This window comes from Anthonomus grandis, chromosome 12, assembly GCF_022605725.1.
Source record: "Anthonomus grandis grandis chromosome 12, icAntGran1.3, whole genome shotgun sequence".
In the NCBI taxonomy this organism is placed as follows: domain Eukaryota; kingdom Metazoa; phylum Arthropoda; class Insecta; order Coleoptera; family Curculionidae; genus Anthonomus; species Anthonomus grandis.
Genome location: NC_065557.1, coordinates 16079916 through 16099814, shown reverse-complemented (window position 1 = coordinate 16099814; position 19899 = coordinate 16079916). Strand labels below are relative to the sequence as shown.

The 19899-nt window shown below is 31.1% G+C and overlaps 3 protein-coding genes across 3 annotated transcripts; all 3 read right to left on the bottom strand.

Moving 5' to 3' along the window:
• Positions 1 to 1988: 1988 nt before the first annotated feature.
• LOC126743021 (uncharacterized) lies at positions 1989 to 6260 on the bottom strand. The gene is made up of 3 exons (XM_050449943.1): positions 5984 to 6260; positions 2390 to 2493; positions 1989 to 2328 (listed from the first exon to the last, which is right to left on the bottom strand). The coding sequence occupies exons 1-3, from the start codon at positions 6118 to 6120 to the stop codon at positions 2120 to 2122; spliced, it is 450 nt and encodes a 149-aa protein (XP_050305900.1). The 5' UTR covers positions 6121 to 6260; the 3' UTR covers positions 1989 to 2119.
• A 3549-nt stretch (positions 6261 to 9809) lies between these two features.
• Positions 9810 to 11516, bottom strand: LOC126743336 (uncharacterized). Its single transcript, XM_050450372.1, has 2 exons — positions 11464 to 11516; positions 9810 to 10446 (listed from the first exon to the last, which is right to left on the bottom strand). Exons 1-2 carry the CDS (start codon positions 11514 to 11516, stop codon positions 9810 to 9812), a joined length of 690 nt encoding a protein of 229 aa, XP_050306329.1.
• A 3962-nt stretch (positions 11517 to 15478) lies between these two features.
• LOC126742979 (brachyurin-like) lies at positions 15479 to 19110 on the bottom strand. Its single transcript, XM_050449876.1, has 4 exons — positions 18946 to 19110; positions 18664 to 18881; positions 15899 to 16146; positions 15479 to 15842 (listed from the first exon to the last, which is right to left on the bottom strand). The coding sequence occupies exons 1-4, from the start codon at positions 19006 to 19008 to the stop codon at positions 15523 to 15525; spliced, it is 849 nt and encodes a 282-aa protein (XP_050305833.1). The 5' UTR covers positions 19009 to 19110; the 3' UTR covers positions 15479 to 15522.
• Between the last annotated feature and the right edge of the window lie 789 nt (positions 19111 to 19899).

The following is a 19899-nucleotide window of genomic DNA, read 5'->3' as shown; positions in this document are numbered from 1 at the left end:
CTTGTTATTTAAGTTTTCTTCGTAAAAGTGTAATTTAATTAAAAAGTGTACATTTCTGTTATAATCCATTATCTTACTGCCGCTTTTAGCGGTTACTATGACAACCGTCATGCCCAACTAATCAACAATCCTTGAGCCGTGTTATTATACGGCTTTTAATATTAGGCCAAATTTAAACTGCCAATATTTCGGAAACTATCAATTTTTGGACTAGATAACCTTATATAAAGTTAACCTTATTTTTAATTATCTTTATGAAAAAATTATAAAAATAGGGGGTTTCCATTTAAAAAAATTGACTTTTAATGATTTTTTCATTTTAATTTTTAATGCTAGTTTTTGACCACCCTGTATCTTTTTTTTAGCCAAATTTTAAAATAGTCTTTTAAAGTGGTCCTTCCTCTAAAATAAAACCAAAACTAACCAATAAATAAAGGCTACTAAAAGGGAGTAATCGGTAATTATGTTAGGGCTTATAAACATAGTTTTTCACATGAAATTAAAAATATGTCAAAAACGGTTACACTTAGGTATAGGACATTATACACAAAATATACTTAGAATTTCACGTAAAAGCCAAAAAAGTAAAAATATACAGGGTGTTCCATTTAAAATAACAAAGTTGACACCTACTTCCGGTATAACCGGAAACGTCACAACTGTCAAAATATTTTAGTTGTGTAGCCCCCCTCGACAGTGCCATGTTGCCAAATTTTCAAAATTTTTGAAAAATTAGTTTCCGAAATATCGATCGCGTCTATTCGTCGTGAGACACCCTGTATATCTAGGGAATGTATGGGTATTTCATAAATTATAGTACACAAATAGAAAAAATTACAAATTGAGGACTAGTTAATATGGGGATAAAAGAAGTCCCGATTAACACTTTTTTAATTTGCCTACTAAGTATAATTTGCGAAATAACCACACATTTCCCACTAATTTTAAGCGCAGAACATAGAAAACGAATTTCTAGATTAAAGCGTCACGTACATAATTCCAGATCCTCTTCTCACCATTGGGTATCATAAGCTAGTACTGCTCAAAGTAGCTCGTCTTTAGACAAACTCGAGGGGTCACAACTCTCTATTCAAAAAATGTTCAAGGAGTTACAACCCTATATCGAAAGATGGCTCAAAAAGGCACACCTCTCTGTCTAAGGGTGGGCCAAAGGCATCTGCCCGCCCTTCAAGAAGTAGGTCAAGATCTATCTTGATCAATAACAATAATCGAAACTCTTGCCAAAGCTCTTTCCCTGGTACTAGTAAAATGCGTCATAGTCAGTCCCGTAGTTCTCTCTTTAGAGAGCAAAGAGGAAAAGAAGCTAGAATCCGCTCCAAACATGGTTCCACCAGGCTAGACAAAGGGCCTTAAGAGTGAGACTTTTGAAATTTTTTGGGGAGGATCCAGAATTACTAAAATTGAAGGCTCCAGAGCTTTATAAAGCTCTTATATCTAGATCGAGCAATTATCTATTAAAAGATTTAAATCAAGAGACAAAAGTGGCCTTATGGACAAATATATAGCGACTGCAAATTTACCACAATTATCTTTTAAATGAAGAGATTTGTCAAATTGATTGTCCCTGAATCTTCCATTAGAAAAGATAAGTTTCAGGTTGTCATGCAATCTCAACTTGGCGCAGCAACTACACCTCGAGTAAGCACTTATATCAGAATTATCAGATTGCGGCAGGCTTTTAACAGACCTCTTTTTAACATATTCGCAGCAAAGAAGAAGCTTTATTTATTTACCTCAATTAAGCCAAGCAGCTATGGGAGTAACAAGACTTTTTTGAAATTTTTAAATTTCTTTTTGGTTCCGATTTTGCAGCAAAATGGAAAATTAATAGAAAGGTAGAAAAGACAGGTCGTGATATGAAAGTATTACCAGTAATAAATATGTAAAAATATAAACCTGAAATTAGTAAATAAATACTTAAAATTAGGAAATCAAAAAAAAATTTAGATCTGACAAAAAACCACAAGTATTTTTCATAGTTCATATATTATTTATTCTTAATACCATAATTCAAATGTTTTTAATAAAGTCTAAATATTATACATAAGTTCTAATTTATTTCTTCAACATCTTGAAATACTAATAATAATACAAAATTTTAAAATCTTTGGACAAATCCACCGTGAATTCTCTTGTCCATATTCATATTTCCAGGCCATCCACCATAGTGTTGAGTAGTACCTGCTCCCAAGTTAAAAGAATAGTCCCCGAGCGCATTTTTTCCAGAATACACGGGCACTTTGCCATCTACGCTCCATGTATGACCCATTCCGTTGGCATGACCATGGCCAATACTAAATCCCGAACCTATAATTTTATTGCAAGCAACTACTAAAAGAAGTATCCTTCTCAAAAATCTTATAATTACCATCAGGTTTTTGATAAACAAATTTACCACCTTGCGAATGCTTATTTGCATTATACTCTGCAAATGCTTTGGGGTCATTAGGGCCTGGGAGTTTTGGCTCTTCCCTAAAAGAGAGTATATCAGCTTGGCTTAATTAATTTTAATAAAGCATAAGTAATACAGTAGTTTTATTATACTATAGTAGGTGCTTTAAAAAGAAATGAGGTATATCGAAATTACATAAATAAAATTAGTAATAGTCAATGCTAATGTTAAAACAGAGGTAAGTTGCACCAAACAGAATAATATTATATAAATATGAATTTTAATTTAAGTGGGTTTCAAGTTTATGCGAAAAATAAATTAAAAACCTACTTCATTTAATGATTATTTTCTTGACTGCATTAGAAATATTATTGAAGGCATTGGAAATACTACAGAAGAAAACTGTAAAAATTTAATCCCGAAGCGACATTTGTTGTCCTCTATTTATTATTAAGTCTATTTATTTGCACAATTACCAAAAGAAGATCTAATTTTTTTATTGTTAAAAAATTCATGAAAGAGTATGGGGCGAATATGAAGTGTAAAGTCACATTTATTTCTATAACTGTTTTAATTAAAATAAAAAAAAATAAATTCAAACATTTTTATTTCAAGACAAGAACCTTTTATTTAACTAATCTTTCAAAAGCATGTTGTGGCCAATCTCTATCACGTGAATATTCCCAATCAAAGGTATTGCATTGGAGTGGGTCTTTAGACAATGGTCAATGACAACAAAGAATCTTTATTAATTAATATTCTTTATCCAAGACGTTTTATTGAGTGCCTATTAGTTTAGTTGTAAGGCAAACGAAATATTGATTTAAAACGAAATTTGATTTAAGACTAAATTCTAATTTTATAATAATAATTTGATGTTATATGATTACTGAATTAAAATTATATTATAAATATTAAAAAACAAGTATTAACATTTTATTGTTGCTTTAACATTAATTTTAAATGGATAAATTTGGAATATTCGGACAACTTAGAAAATAGAAGACAGCAATTTTGGAAAATTATACAATGAACGCTTTACAAAAATAAAAAGAGATTTAAAATAAAGCAGAAGGTTGTTTTTATAATAGAAATAAGTTTGTATTTTCAACTACATTTACTTTTAAATTATTGCAAGCAGATTAGAAATTATATACAATGTTAATTTTAATTTTAAGAAATGTAAATTTAAACGCATAAGATTTTGTATATACTTTAAATACAGACAGCGTATAGTTTTAAATGTATAACCGTTAACAATTACTATGGTCATGGTTGTTAAAAATGCACTTAAAGTAAAAGAATACTATAATATTAATAAACAAAACACTTTACTTGTAATGTCGATGATATACCCATTATGATATTCTCATTATTACAATATTATTTTAAAAATTATTCATTAATTAAACACTAATGAGGATAAACATATTTGTTTATTGATTTATATGTTTTTTCATATGAGTGTACCTAATTATTATGTCATTAAAAGAGGGATCATTTCCGAAAAACTTTAATCAAATAACATCCAAATTTAAAACAATAAATGGTAAGATAAAATCAAAATTTATATTATCTGTAAATATTCGGAGTTTATACAGAAAAAGAATTAAAAAGGAAGTACATAAATAGAAAACGATTTTAATAAAAAAAATATTAAAATATAACCAAAATAAGAACAACAAGAAAACATTTCCTTTCAAAAATAATGTTTTTACAGGAATACCTAACGCATACACACTGTGTATAATTAGACTAAGATATAATTTAACCATGATGCCATTCCTTTGCAGAAATATAAATAAATATTGTTATTAATATACTTACAAATATAAACAAAATTAGAAAACAGTTGCTGATTTCTAAGGACTGAAAAATGTTTTCATTATTTCTATTCTTGATTGTAGATAGATCTAATATACTTTGGAGAAACCTGGTATAAAAAATATTGATATAAATGGACAGATTGAAAGCGGCAAAAAACTCGAAGCAAAACACTTTAATACTTATATTAATAAAATTAAGAAAAAAACTGCGAAAAAAATAAAAAAAATTAATTTCTCTGTACCAAAAATAAATGTACGCCTATTCTAGCTTCCAACAAATAAAATAGAGATTGATAAAACAATAGGTGCGCTAAAGAATGGAAAGTTACCACCTTACGGAGTGAAATATTAAAATATAATAAACAATTTCTAACCAAGCATTTGTTTTTTTTTAATAAATAAGTCTCTAGAAATTTGCTAAAAGAAAAAAAGCTGTGACCAAACCATTTCACGAGTCAGGATCAGAATAATGTATAAATAATTATCGACCAATATCTATTCTAAGCGCCGTTAGTAAGGTTTTTGGAAAAACTTTATAAAATCGATTAGTATGCGTTAAGAGGGGGTGTCCGAGGATCACTTGACCAACCTATTTACTACTTTTCACTCAAGTATACATAAAGGACAAAAATTAAATGTGTATTAATAGATTTGGCCAAGACCTTTGATACCGTTAATCGCACTATTTTGAGTAGCTTAAGTAGTATATACTACTTAAGCTACTTGAGAGCGACACATCACAAAGAATAAAGTGTATACAACTTGAGGATCATCAAAGTACAGAAGTTTCCACAGAGATAGGTGTTCTCAAGGAACTGTCTTGGCGCTCATTCTACTTAATATGTATATAAATGGACTATTTATGTTAACTCCGCTGGAAAAATCCTTTGTTTTGCAGACGATTGAAGTAGCATGGTAAAAATTTCTAAAGAAAGCAATGAAAACTGATTTAGGTAAAGTATTGTAATAGTTCAGTAGCTAAATAATAAATTAAAAAAAAATTAAAATCTTTTATTGGAAAGTTAGAAGAGCTAAAAAAATACTTTGATATCAATTATCTTGATACGTCTCTGATAGAACCAAAACCACACTTACCGTACGGTATGTAAATGTGGGGTGGTGCATTGAAAACAAAACTCAAAATATCTATAAATTTTGCAAAAATGGCTACCTTAAATTATTCTTAGCAAAAGTAAAAAATATCCTTCAAATAAACTTTACTTAAGAGCATTGTTTGTTAACATCTTGGCACAGCGTTCGCTTAAATACATATAATAACTAAAATATCGACGCTTTAAGGTTTTAAAAATGAACCTAAAAATTGGCCACACATCCAAACTATACACTCAAAATTATATAGAGCAAATTATAGAGACACAATATTGATACTACCAGACCATAACTAGTGAATGTTTGTATACTATGCTTTACTTAATGTGACCACGGCCTAAATCTAAAAAAAGATAGTTAAATTAAATTAAACTTAAGCAATTTAAAACTCTCTCTTTATGTTTATAAAGGTGCGTTGATTGTCAAATGTGGAAAATGTTGAATATTTTGGTTTTTGCTGTTTTTAATAGCTAAAGATAGTGCACTCTTCCTTAGGGTTTTGTAGTCATACTTATATGCTTAAGTAATATCAAATATATATATTTCAACTTGTTAAAATATATAGACTTTGGTTATATTACACGTTTAATTCTATTCCTGATATAATTTTGCTAGTGTTAATAAAAAGACTTACCTTCTATGTCTGCTTAATATGCTCTCTTCTATCGGAGATAAGTAATACTGATGGCCTTCTTCGTCTTCTACTAGGATCGGTATACAGCTGGCTAATGACAATAATGTCATACAAAATACAATTAAAGTCTTTATCATTTTGAAATATTGACGTGTTAATAATATTAGAATAAGTTTAGAAGTATGAATTTAGTTGCAATGTTCTGCTCTTTTAAGTAAAAAGATAAGGTACTGGGATTAATCACAAGTTCCAAATTTGGTATGTTACTACTATATATTACAAATATTTGATCCCAACAAAAATCCCCGATTTCAATGTTTTCAGTGACGTTAAATGAATATTTATATTCATGACCAATGAGTGTATTATTATGTTAATTTGAGATGCCGTCTTTGGTCGTTCAGCATATTAGTTTCAGTAAAATATAGTAATGTAATATTTTTTTAAAATGATGTTACATACTATATATCTTTTAGCTATATACTTAATTTATTATGATGGAAAAAGCTGGTGATTTTTCAAACAAATAAAACAAAAATAATTAACTTATTTAAGATAAACTTTTGCAACTAAGACTCAGTTAAAAATGTTTCTACATGAAAACAAAATAATTTATAAATGGAATACTTATGTCACGGGACCTATTCTAAAACAATATCGATTATCATTTTCTAGAAATCATATTGGTTTTTAAAAAAGCTGAATTTTGCCCAACAATCTTCTTGATTTACATTAATGATTAAATATGGAAAGATTGGACCATTTTTCAGACATAATACATGTGATCCTTATGCTGATCACTGATGACACTATTTCATGATACTGATTGATAATGTTTTGCAGTCTATCACTGATCACTGACAATGATACAAAAGTATAAAAGTACAAAACATTATCGTTGTCGGCATTAAAAAGACCAAGACTTGGTGTGATGCTAATCAACTTTCCTCAAACTTATTAAAAACTCATAATGTGAATGTGAAATTCAAAGATATAGATTTGGAAAACTTTGCGTTAGATATAATTTTTCAAACTAATAAGCCTTCATCTAAAATTAAACGTAGATAACACAATATGACTCTCGTTACGTTACTTTCAATAAGAATCCAAATTTAAAAAATTTAGTGATTTTTTATTAATAACTCAACTCATACCTTGATGTACTTGTAATATTCACAAAAAATTACGCCTTGGTGCAACTGTAACAATTTTGTCATCGATATTTTATTTTTTTGATTTGTGTTTTAACCTTCTTTGATGTGTTAAATTGTATTAAATGTGTGGCTTCCATGAAAGAGGAATATATGTGTACAACAGGTAATAATCTTACACTAAAGATGGTAAAGTCGAATAAGCGCTTTATATGTTAATAATTAAAATAAATAAAAACCAGCCTCTTATTTCTAAAATTCCTGATTTCTTCTATCAATTATTGTACAAATATTCTCAGAATACTACCTAATTACCCATCTTCTCTTCTTCTTCTTCTTCTTCTCTAGCCTGTATCTATCCACTCCTGAATGTAGGCCTCTTCCAGTGCTTTCCATGTTTGTCTATCTAGGGCAGTTTGGAGCCAGTTTCTCCCTGCTATTCGTTGGATGTCGTCCCGCCACCGCGTTGGTGGTCTTCCCGCATTTCTTTTTGTGGCTCTTGGGCGCCATTGCATGATTTTGTTAGTCCATCTAGATGGGTTTCCCCTTGCCACGTGACCTGCCCATCTCCATTTTAGTTCGGCTACTCTTCTCATAACATCCGTTACCTTTGTCCTTCTTCGAATCTCATCGTTTCTAATGTGGTCTCTTAAGCTAGTTCCCAGCATGGCGCGCTCCATGGCTCTCTTGGTTGTTCTGAGTCTTTCTGCGCTCCTCTTTGTCAGTGTCATCGTCTCGAGTTCATACGTTGTAACGGGTAATATGCAAGCCTAGTCTTCCGAATGCTGCCCAGCTAAGTCTTGTTCTCCGGAATATTTCGACTATTTGGTTTTGTTTTCCCAGTCTGACAGCGTGGCCCATTATTTTGGTTTTGTTTAGATTTATCTTGAGTCCGATTTGTTTTGATGTTTCTTGCAGTTCTTCCAACATATATTTTAGCTCGTTGATATTAACACTAATGACAACAATCATCATCAAGAAATCGAAGGTGACTTAGTCGAGCTCCATCTATGTTGATACCTTTATTTCCCCATGGCAGCTTTTTAAACGAGCTTTCCAGTGCCATCGTGAAGAGCTTAGGGGATATGGTATCTCCTTGGCGGATCCCCTTTTCTATCTTGATCTTATTTGTTGATGCTTCTTTGTAGAATGGTCACTTGTAGTGTTGCGTTGTCGTAGATGTGTTTTATAAGTTTAGAGTATCTTGTGTCAATTCTTGCCTCGTCCATTGCGTTCAGGACAGCCCAGGTCTCGACAGAATCGAACGCCTTCTCGTAATCGACGAACGCCATGTGCAGAGTTATGTTATACTCGGAGCATTTCTCTATTAGAGTACGGACGGTTTGTAGATGGTCATTTGTACTAAGTTTCTTCCTGAATCCTGCTTGCTCGATTGGTTGATAGAAGTCAAGTTTATTTGTCAGTCGGTTGATCAAAATTTTTGTGAGAAGCTTGTACAAGTGTGAAAGAAGACTGATCGGTCGATAGTTTGCAATATTAGTGTTGTCCCCTTTTTCGAAGATTAAAACAACCTCGGCATTTTGCCAGGATTCCGGTATTTTCTCTTCGCTAATACATTTGTTTAAAAGAAGACAAAGGGCATGCTCAAGCGCTGCTCCTCCCATTTTTAGCATCTCAGCGGTAACGCGGTCGGTCTTCTCCAGGTGCTTTCCTATTTTTCATTTGTTTCAGGGCCTTTCTTAGTTCGCTTCTGTTTACTTCTGGTATATCTTCGGACCCAACGTTCCGAATTTCTTGCCAGGCGGTGTTTGGTTTAGGCAGGGTTGATGTATACAAGTCCTTGTAGAAGTCTTGAATGACATTTATTACACCTTGTCTATCTGTAACCGTTTCCCCATTTTTATTTTTTATTTTAAAAAGTGTTTTCCTTCCTCCAGACATATTTGACCTGAGTACTTTCATGTTTGAGTTTTTTTTAATAGCTCTTTCTATTAGCTGATTATTATGAGATCTTAGGTCTTTTCGACATTCTTTGTTTATTGTTTTACATATCTCCCTGTATTCATTTGAGTCTCTGGCAGTTCTTTTCCTTTGGTCTATTAGCTTCAGTGTGTTTGGGCTTAGTTTGTAAGGTTTTTTTACTTTGTACTTACAGCAAATTTTCTTTGTTGCTACCTGGATACTGCTCGTTATGGTTGTTGATAGCTCGTCCAGTTCCATTTTCTTCAGGTAATTTAAGTTGTGCAGTTTAGCTTCTAGAATAGTTTGGTATTCGTCTACCTTTGACATCAATGTTTCAGTGGTTGGATAGTTTTCTTTTTGAACCATCTTTTTCCTTTCAGCTTTAGTGTTGATTAGCAATCTTGTTCGGACCAATCGGTGGTCGCTGTCTGTATCGAAAGAGTTTAAGACGGACACATCTTGGCATATGTCTCGTCTGTTGGAAATTATATAGTCAATTTCGTTTTTTATTTGTCCGTCCGGGCTTCTCCAAGTCCACTTTCTCTGGTGGGGTTTTTTGTAAAAGGTGTTCAAACAGTATTTTGATGTTGGAGGTATTCTAGTAGCATTTCTCCTCTGTAGTTTCGGTTTCCTATACTATATGATCCTATATTTGGTGGATCGTCTTCGTTTTTCCGGCCGATTTTCGCGTTAAAATCTCCCATAATGATTTGAAACTTGGCGTTTTCCGACCTTTGAGCTTTCTGGATGTCTTAATAAAATTGTTCGACTTCTTGGTCGGGAGAGGAGCTTGTAGGGGCGTATACTTGGATTACTTGCATGGAGCATCTTTTATTGATCTTTAATATAATGTATATTACTCTGTTTAAAGCAGCCTCCGTTTTAGTGACTAGGTGTTTTAGTTTTTTGTTTATCATGATCGCCACTCCACCAATATGTGAGTTTCTGTCAGCGTTCTTCTGATATAATAGGTGTCCAGACGTAAGGGTGGTCACACTCTCTCCTTGACGTCTAGTCTCACTTAGGCCAATTATATCCCATTTGATATGCTCTAGTTCATTTTCCAGGATCTCAAGGTGTTCCTTTGATGTCATAGTGCGGGTGTTATACGTAGCAATTTTGATTTCGATCTTTGAAGCGGGGTTGATGTTTGGGTTTATTGAGTTTTTGCCTCCACCAGAATCCATGAGGCGGCCTGACTTATCAGTGCGAGATTCTGAATTTTTCACTCTACTCGCCTGGGGTATATCTGTTTTAGAGTTCAAGATTGGAAGGGTTTTGGCATTAAAAGGCCACGCTTGCCTAGCGGGTTGGCCAGTTTTGGTTTCAGCCGCCCACTTTGGGTCAGACGCTGTTTTGGGTCGCTCCTCTGGAGTCAGACACCCACACCTGTTTGGTCCGCGGGAGGTATTTGATTTCCCTCCTACCACCCATATCTGGAAGGCATTCCCCTACCCGCCACCTGGGTACGCGCCCTCTAGGGGTTACCCATATAGTCCATTATTTTCAGGTTTCTGCTGGAATGTATACATAAGTGTAATTTAATAAAATATAGTATATAGTGATTAAAAACGTTCAATACGTCCCTAACTTTCTTAAGAAATATATATCGAGAAACGCTTCGTTTCCAAAATACAGGGTGTTAAAGTTTTAATAGCAGATAATGTTTTTTATCCATAACTTTTAAATTTGAGACTTGTGACTGTTTGTTTCATTACTATTTAGCATAACTCTTATTATTTAAGATATTTTTATGAAATTTGGTACACTACTTTGGTACAAAGTAACAAAATATAATTTTTAAAGATTTTTAAAGTTTTTCATTAGTTACAATTGAACATAATTGAACAAATATGCCACTCCTTTTTCTAAAAAAAAATATAAAACCTTTATTTAGTTTGGAGCAAAACAAATTTGATTCCTTGCCTTTTTTTGCACGATGTGAGATTTTCGAGTAAAAATCATTTTGTGTATAGCTTAGTTAACATTTTCATTATTATTGATTTTAGTGGTAAACCGGTAATAATAAATTATTTGATTTCAAAGGTACTACTTCATTTTACAAACAATTCGTTAATAATTAAGCCTGCAAATAATTTCACAATAAAAAGAATGACGGTTAATGTGGTCTCTAAAATTTCCAATAATTATTATTGGAAATAAGCTCCTCTAACTTTGATACAATTTTGGCATCTGCACTTCACAGGATTGTTCACAGGATTGTTCTATTCTTAGCATCAGTTCTTTTCTTGTATGAACTTGTCTCGAATAAACTGGATTTTGTCAAATAATCCCACACAAAAAAGTTGACAGGGCTAGGTCAGGGGAACGCGATAGCCAGGCGCTAGCTTCTAATCGTGTAATTCACCGTTCTGGATTATTAATATTTATCTACACACGATTTACCATGGCAAAATGCACGTCAGCTTAGATTCACATCTGTATGAATCCAGAACCATTTTAGGGGAATGTTTTGTAAAGGAAATCATTAAACAATTCTCGATCTAGGCGTGGTAGTAGAATATGAGGTCCACAAAAAATTTCATTTATTACACCACACCAAACATTAACAGAAATTGTTGCTGAAATGCTCCAAATCCATAAATTGTGGTAATTTTCTAAGCCGCTTTGAGTAAAAGTAGGTTAGCAGCGCATAATTTTTTTTCCAAAAGTTCTCGTTCTGCTCTAATTGGCGCAAAAACCACTTACAAAAACTGGTGGGTTTATTGGCATTACTAGGTTGTAAGTTTAAAGCTAGCCATATGTAGAATGGCTTCCTATGATCTTTTTTCAAACCGCAATGAATCTTATTTTTAAAATTTGCGTTGACTTGTAAATTTTGAGCTGTTCTAAATAGGATTAATATTTATCGTTCTCAAACATACTTAGAACATTGAAAGGCTAGAATTAGCTTTTTATAATTCATAATACCATAAAAATTAGTTACTTATTTGGACAGGTATGAAACAATACTACTGTTCCTTTAATAAAATATGATAAACATAATCTATAAAGAAGTCAATATTCAAAGTTAAATGAATGCAGATAACTTCCCTATCTTAGATAATAAGGCAACAACATCGCAACGCCGCTTAATCGCATTGCTGATTCCATCAACACAAGGAATCTTTACCAATGACGTCGTAAAAAAATATTTACATGATAATATTTATTAATAGTAAATTATGTTTTAAATTAGTAACAATATTTCCGTTTATGAACTCTTTATACATTTTTTTAATGTACATCATTACAACAAAGGTACCTATCTAATAAAAAGCATTTTAATGGAAATTAAATATTTTATAATTATTACAGATTTCTTAATAAGTTTTTATTATTTTACTTTTATGATGACAGTATCATGATGTTATGACAGTATCGGTATTTACTTGTGAAAATACCGGCTTGAATCACCTTTTTTCTATGGCGCAGGACAAACGGCATAAGGTTTTACCATCGTAACAGTTTACAAAAACACTCAAATGAGACCTTTTTCCTTTTTCAACCAAAAACTAAAGAAAAAACACAGAACTTCACAAATGTCGAATGCAAATACAAATCCGTTTGACAAGATGATATTTCGCAAGATGACATCAGTTTTTGCTTGCGCTGTTCCATTCCAAATTTTTTAGAAGCTGTTTTAAGCAATAAGCATGTTAATAATTTTTTTTGCTTTGAAGATGTCATTTTTGTGCTTAGAATAAGATATATCTATTTCTACTTTTAATCCAAAATCTATACCAATAAGTTAAATTAATATTATTATATGCGTTGATATATAGCTGAAACTTTCCTCTTTTGAAAATGTCTGTAAACTTGACAACAGAGACTCGATGAATATGTTTGTGAACAAAACACCTCCCTTGCCCCTGTGCACATGTTGAACTCAAATAAAGTTGTTGTTTACTAATTCTAGTCTTTCAGTGTTTCAAGCAAACATATTTATAAATATTAGCACTGAAAGTTACTGAATAACACCTTTTTGAAACCTTTAATGAGTCTGATAGAAACTCTTCGTATAAAGGGTAATATAGCCAAACGTTATTTACACTAAAAACTCATCTGTCGTACTTTAAACAGATGTACGAACTTAGCAAATATTCAGTTGTCACAAAAATACAATGATGGCATACCAAGATTCGACAGAACAGAATTATTACTGAAATGAACAATAATGGAAATTTTAGCTACGCCAAAATAAAAATGGCTTTTATTACTTCACTTAGAAACCTTACATCTTATGAAAAAAGGCAGATAATTAAATTTGCTTCAAACCGAAGAAAGACTTAAAAAATAATTTTGGTTTCTATAAGAAAACAGTGGCGTATAAAATTGTTCAAGAATATTAAATTAAAAATTGCGAACAGACATCACTGATAAAAATTTTAAAAATCTTTTAGATCAATAAATGCCATTTTTACTTTAAAGTCATGCCAAATTTCATAAAAATATCTCAATGAATAAAAGTGTTCTGACTAAAAAATATTTTTCTTCTCGAAACTTAAACACCGGGTATTTCAAAAACGAACTATTTCTCGATATGTTTATAAAGAAAATCAAGGCTTTTTATGAACACAGGTTTCACTGTTAAGGTTTGGACATTCAATTCGGGATACTGTATATATACTTCACGGATATAATGCACTTATATAGTGTCATTAAAATTGGTTGAAAAAATTAATGTCAGTAACAACCGGTTTGAAACGAAAAAATGGTTCATTTAAAATTAGGAGATCAAAATTTGAGACACTAGAATATAAAATTGTACCACAAGCCAAAAACTTTAACGTTATAGTTAAAGTTTTAGTCGTGATGTTTCAAATTTTTAATTTCAATTTCGTGTTTGTGACCCAATATCTTCAATATTGCGGAGGGTTGTTGGGTGGGGTCAGAAATAAAACAGAAACCTGTTTACCTAAATGTCGACGTTTCGACTTATATTAAGTCATCCTCAGGACACTAAGTCTAGGTTTCTTAAGTTATAATTAAAATAGGAGCGTAGAATTATTTTTAACATGGGTTAAATTGTAGGTGTTATTGTGGGCAAACTAGAATCAACAATGTAGTGTTAACAAATAGTGTTAATTATAACTTAAGAAACCTAGACTTAGTGTCCTGAGGATGACTTAATATAAGTCGAAACGTCGACATTTAGGTAAACAGGTTTCTGTTTTATTTCTGACCCCACCCAACAACCCTCCGCAATATCAAATTTTTAATTTTAAATTGAAACGAACTTTAGGCTAGTATCTATTTTTTTAATCTCTTTTTTTCAATTTTTGATTATAGAATCTTATGAAATTAACATATTGTAATCATTTAATCCAATATATTTAGCAAAACATCAGGTAATGTAAATATATTTGAACTTTTATTTACTGATCTCCAAGCTTGACGAATCAGCCACTTCAACTTGACTAGTTTATTGGTTTAGAGAAATAAACAAAAACATTTCCAAAAACTATTAAATATGTTTATTCCATGATGATTAAAACAAATATATTGTCATTAGTGGAAATGTTCTAAGAGCTCGTAATAAAAATTTGGCAACATTACAATCTTAAATATTTTTTTTCTCTTAAGTTACTCAACATTTCAGATGCGGCTGATCTAATATCATTAAGTGTTTATTTTCAGGTTAGTCTTGTTTTAGCATATTCTTTGAATATTATGAAGTCTAATAACGTCAAATCAGGCAAATGTGCTGGACCTATATACCAAATGGTCCTCCATTTTTTTCTGAAACCATATCACGTTTGTTTGTCCCCCCATGTTCCTAAGAGCAATATTCTTAAAAATTAAAAGCTACCTGAAGACGATATAAATAGATTTTATTTATCCTGGAAAAGTTGATATATGGGCAGCCCTTTAACCAAACGAAGGAATTGGATAAATCATCAAACTTTAAATGACGAATGTAAATGTGTCAGAAAATGCTATTCATCCTGTAATTATTTAAGTCATTGAAAATCGGCAATGTTTTAAAAAATACATCTTCAATAAGATGGAGCTCCTGGTCTATATTTTGTTAATTCAGTGAAAAATAACAAATATCTAAATAGATTGATAAAGCGATGGAAAAACCTATAAAGTATCCAGTTAAATAGCTTAATTTAAACCCATTAGATTTTTTTTTAATTGACTTATTTGAAAAAAAATTGTTTGTTTGTTGATAACTGTTTGTACTCCTTAACTGCAAGTTTCAAAAGAGAATAAAAAATGTAAAATAATTACTGAAAGTTGCGATACTATTGTAATTAGTGATCGATGTCTTTCTTTACCAAGATGGAGAATTTTTTTTCAAGTGAAATTTGGCCTAGAGAACAAAAATTTCATAATCTATCACTAAATTTTTTCCTAATTCATAGGCACATATTGTTAAAGTTTTAGTGTAACTTACATTAAGAAAAACTACCAGTTGCAAATTTAATGAATTTTAATAGTTAGATATGCACTTAAAGCTTATGAAGTGAGAGCAATTGTAGTTTCAATGAAATCTTCATAAGATGACACTCTAGCAAAGACAGTGGGGAATCCAGCTTCACATCTGACCATTCCAAAGGAAACAACGCCAATTTGTTTATTGTCAACGACCAATGGGCCACCAGAATCACCATTGCAAGCCCCAACATTGCCCTGTGGACCGGATCCAGAAGTACATACGTGGTCATCGTTAACTATTTGACCCAAAAAGGCCAGACGACATCTAAGGTTACTCAGCACCTCTAAGTTGACGTTTTGAAGACGATTAGCAATGGTGTTGCTGGCATCACTAGTTCTACCTGAAAGTATTTTATTATATTTCCAATTCATGATTTTTTTCTAAGCAATAACATACCCCAACCAGAAAGTACTGCATTAGCATTTGCGAAGTCTGATGATCTTTTAGAAGCTAATTGAATAATTTCAATGGTGGGATTGTTTAAGTCGACCTTATTAGGCAGCTTGATAAGAGCAATATCATTTTGCAGTACGTTAGGGTTCCATCCGGGATGAACATAATGTCTTCTCGATACGATTACCTGGTGAGTATTAAGTGCTTCTTGGATGACATGGTGGCCTAAGATTACTTGGGTTTCGGTAGCCCTTAAAGTATAATTAAGAGCATTCATCAGTCTTTCATTTCTTATTAAGGTTGAATTAATTATTTATAGTTGCGTCAATGATCATCTATTTTCTGGCTTCTAAAGCCGCATATTATATTATTATAGTCTGGACGTATTTGATCATAGTTTAATAAAGAAATGTAAATACCAACATTTTCTGTTAAATATTATCGACGCTATCTGTAAAACCAATAAAAAAATATTTTGTTCAAAAAATAGAACTTCTAACTAAACTTCAATAATAAAAATATAATTGACACGTACAAATTCACGTATAGCTCTACTAAATAAAAAGCCAAGACAAGACATTTAGACCAGTCGTATAAATCGCAAACTGCATTAATTTTACATATATTTATTATTTATGTAACCGTGGTCGTCAATATAAAGAATAAGATAAAGAATAGGAGACATATATGTTTTCTATATATCTAATCTCTCGCACAAATACAATTTCATATGTTTCTTTTAAGTAATCTTCTTGATCATCAGATATCAAAAAGAATGTATGGTAATAAAAACCACAGGTCCAAGCTTTTTTGTCATTGATCATTATTCATTATTCATCAATTTGACTATGTATTTTAAATATAATGACTAATCAAAAATTATTACAAAAATTATATAATTTTGTTATGCTAAAGCTAATAAAATTTGATTGGTAAAGTTCAAAAATTAGAAGAATAAATTGCATATATTGGAATATTATGAAGGTTGAACGTCTGATAAGTGCTCTTACATATTGATTAATTTAATTATTACAAAATGTGAAATTTTTTGAAAGAAATTATAACCTCTGTAATTCAAAATGGATTTTATAGAGGTATTGGGCCTAGTTCCATAAAAATATTATTATTGGAACATTGTAAAAACATAGCAGATAGATATTTTTAAATGTCTGATTAATGCCGTTCGAATCAAAGAAAATAGATTATTGTTAACGCCAACTTTTAGATAATTAAATTAGAGATTTAATGCAATTCTTAGAGAATTTAAGCTTTTAATAACAAAAAAACTTTTAAGTAGTGTTACAATTTTAAATATACTTTTAATAGGAACCAGGCACCATTCAATTATAACATCATTAGTAAAAAGTAGTTTCTGCTTAGTGTATATCCCTAAAACTCGTCCAAATTTAAAAACAAATTAAAAAGCGATGAAAGGGATGGGTTTACATGCTTACTTAGATACATATACATTTATCATGCAGGGAGTTCCATTTGTCATATTGCAAACATCTAGGGTAGACAAAAAACGTCAAAACAAAAGAAAAGTTCATATGAACATGAGTCCGAAAATGCTTCTTCAGGGAGCTAGAAGATATCCTTTAAAAACTAGTTTTTGTTTTATAGCTTCGGAACTACTTTAGCTACCGTAACCAATTTCCGAGACATAAATTATTGTTAGTACCTTGTTAGGTTAAACAAAAATTATTTTAACCAGGGGCGTGCGAACCAAAGGGGATGTTGGGTAAATTGAATTTTCGATAGGGTAGATATAAATTTATATAATTTTTAAAATGACTTGCACAGTATTGTAGGACGTCTAGCAGAAAGTTAGAATTTCAATCCTAATTATTTCTCGAACCTCATTAACATGCACTATCGCTTTTCAGTAAATGAAGTTTAACATTATTAATGAAATAATTAATTCTGGTGCTGCATCTTAATTTACTTTTAGTCAATTTTTACAAAACGATGATATTTAGCGATTATTGCTGAGAGCATCTTTTTTGGGCAAAAGGCATAGGAGCATCATAATCTCATACAAGAGTTGAAGTCTTGAGACATGAGGTTAAATTTACCAAATATCCCCCTGGTGTCCTCGGCTCTAGTTAAAATTAGTTGTGTTTAGTAGGTTCAAAAGAATAAACGCACTAACAATAATTTATATCCCAAAATTGGTTGCGGTGGCTAAGGTAGTTCCGAAGCTATAAAATGAAAACTAGTTTTCAAAGGTTATCTTTAAAGAGCTCAAGCTCCCTAACATACTTCTTTTCTTTTTTTTTCTTTTTTCTATCTACCCTAGAAGTTTGTAATATGATCGAAACACCCTGTATAAGTATACTTTGTTTTGAGTTTCTAAAAATTTATTTTTTTTTGGCAAATTAAAAATAACAAGTTTCTAAATGATGTTTTTGGAGCAAAAGTAAGCGGGAACGTGTACAAATTATATTTTTTTAAATACACTTTGGGGTGAAAATATAGAGTGCTTTATTACGTGAAAGAAGTATTACGGGAAAATAGCAACCAGGGGTGTTTCTAAGTGTTTCCTTGACAACTAATTTAATTTTCCTGAACTGTAAACATGGCATGATGCTAAGTGAAAAATATTATAAAAATTAAAAATCATTAAATTTTAAAAACATGCACTCCTTGTATGTTTTAAGAGTTATATTGCCCTATATTAGAAAAAAACATAATAATTCCTGGACTGGTGCTAAATTATTACCCTATATGACGATTAAATGTGTGAAAATAATAAGATATGAACTTACTGATCTATACAGTGAGCAGCAGTTAATATGTAGTTAGCTCTAATCAAAGAACCACCGCAGAATCCAGCTCCATTGATAATAATTCCAGCTTGGTACTTAAATGATCCTGGAGGAGCATCGCGACCATTTATGACCCTACTGGAAGGCTGCCTACTTTCTGGAACCATTCCAGGAATTGCATCTAGCCATATGTCCAAGGGTTGCAGAACTGTTTCTACCTAAGAATATATTACATTTTTATTATAAGTATACGGTTATTTATTAAGCAGTTCTTATACTTACATCTTCTACGGGCACGGCAAATGCACAAGCCAGGAGTCCAAAGATAACCACGATAACCTTCATATTGGCAGTCTGGATTCACTTGCTAATATTACTAATTTTGCCATATTTATATACATCTCGATAGTGTTACAGAAATATTTCCGAAAGCTTATGGATTTAAAATCAATTTTAAAAGATTAAGATCTAAGACGTTTTTATTGCACTTTTTAGTGAAGAATTTTTTTGATATGCGTATCTTGTCAATACTTAATGCAATGAATTTATTATAGGCTTTATTGATTATTTTTAGATTATGAAAATGCCATATGATGTAAGCTAATTTATCATAGGTTTATACTATAATTTATATTATATTAGGTAAGTATAGGCGATTGAAATATTAGCTTGCATTTATACATTTATTACAAAATATTCTTTAAAAAGTAATATAGGATAATTTTGGGAATTTAAAATTTTTTAATCCTTTGGGTCTTTATTGCTTGCCCAATTATTTATTATGATAATATATTATTTTATTTAAAAAAATAATAAGAAATAGTTAAAGAGTATTGCCTGAGTAAGTTGCGCCAAAAGGATGCCTTGTTACATACACATTTACATACACATACATTTTCTAAATAATTAATATCTTCGATGTATTTTTGGGTTTATTTATGATCCATTCATTTAATTTTAAATTAAATATGTTGCTTAAATTTATTTGGTTAATTTTACCCGAAAGCTCTGCATACATTGTAAGCATTAAAAATGCTGTCCTAAAGATGTATTTATCTTTGGCAACGTAGCAGTCAAATTACTTGATCAAGAGGATTAAGTGACTAAGAAACGTTAGTGTATCTTTTTTTAGCTTTTCAAAATAATACAACATTTTTCTAAAAAAGTGCATCCAAGGAAAAGAATTTATTTTTCCTTAAAATTATTCTTAATAGATCTCGTCAATATTTCAAAAAC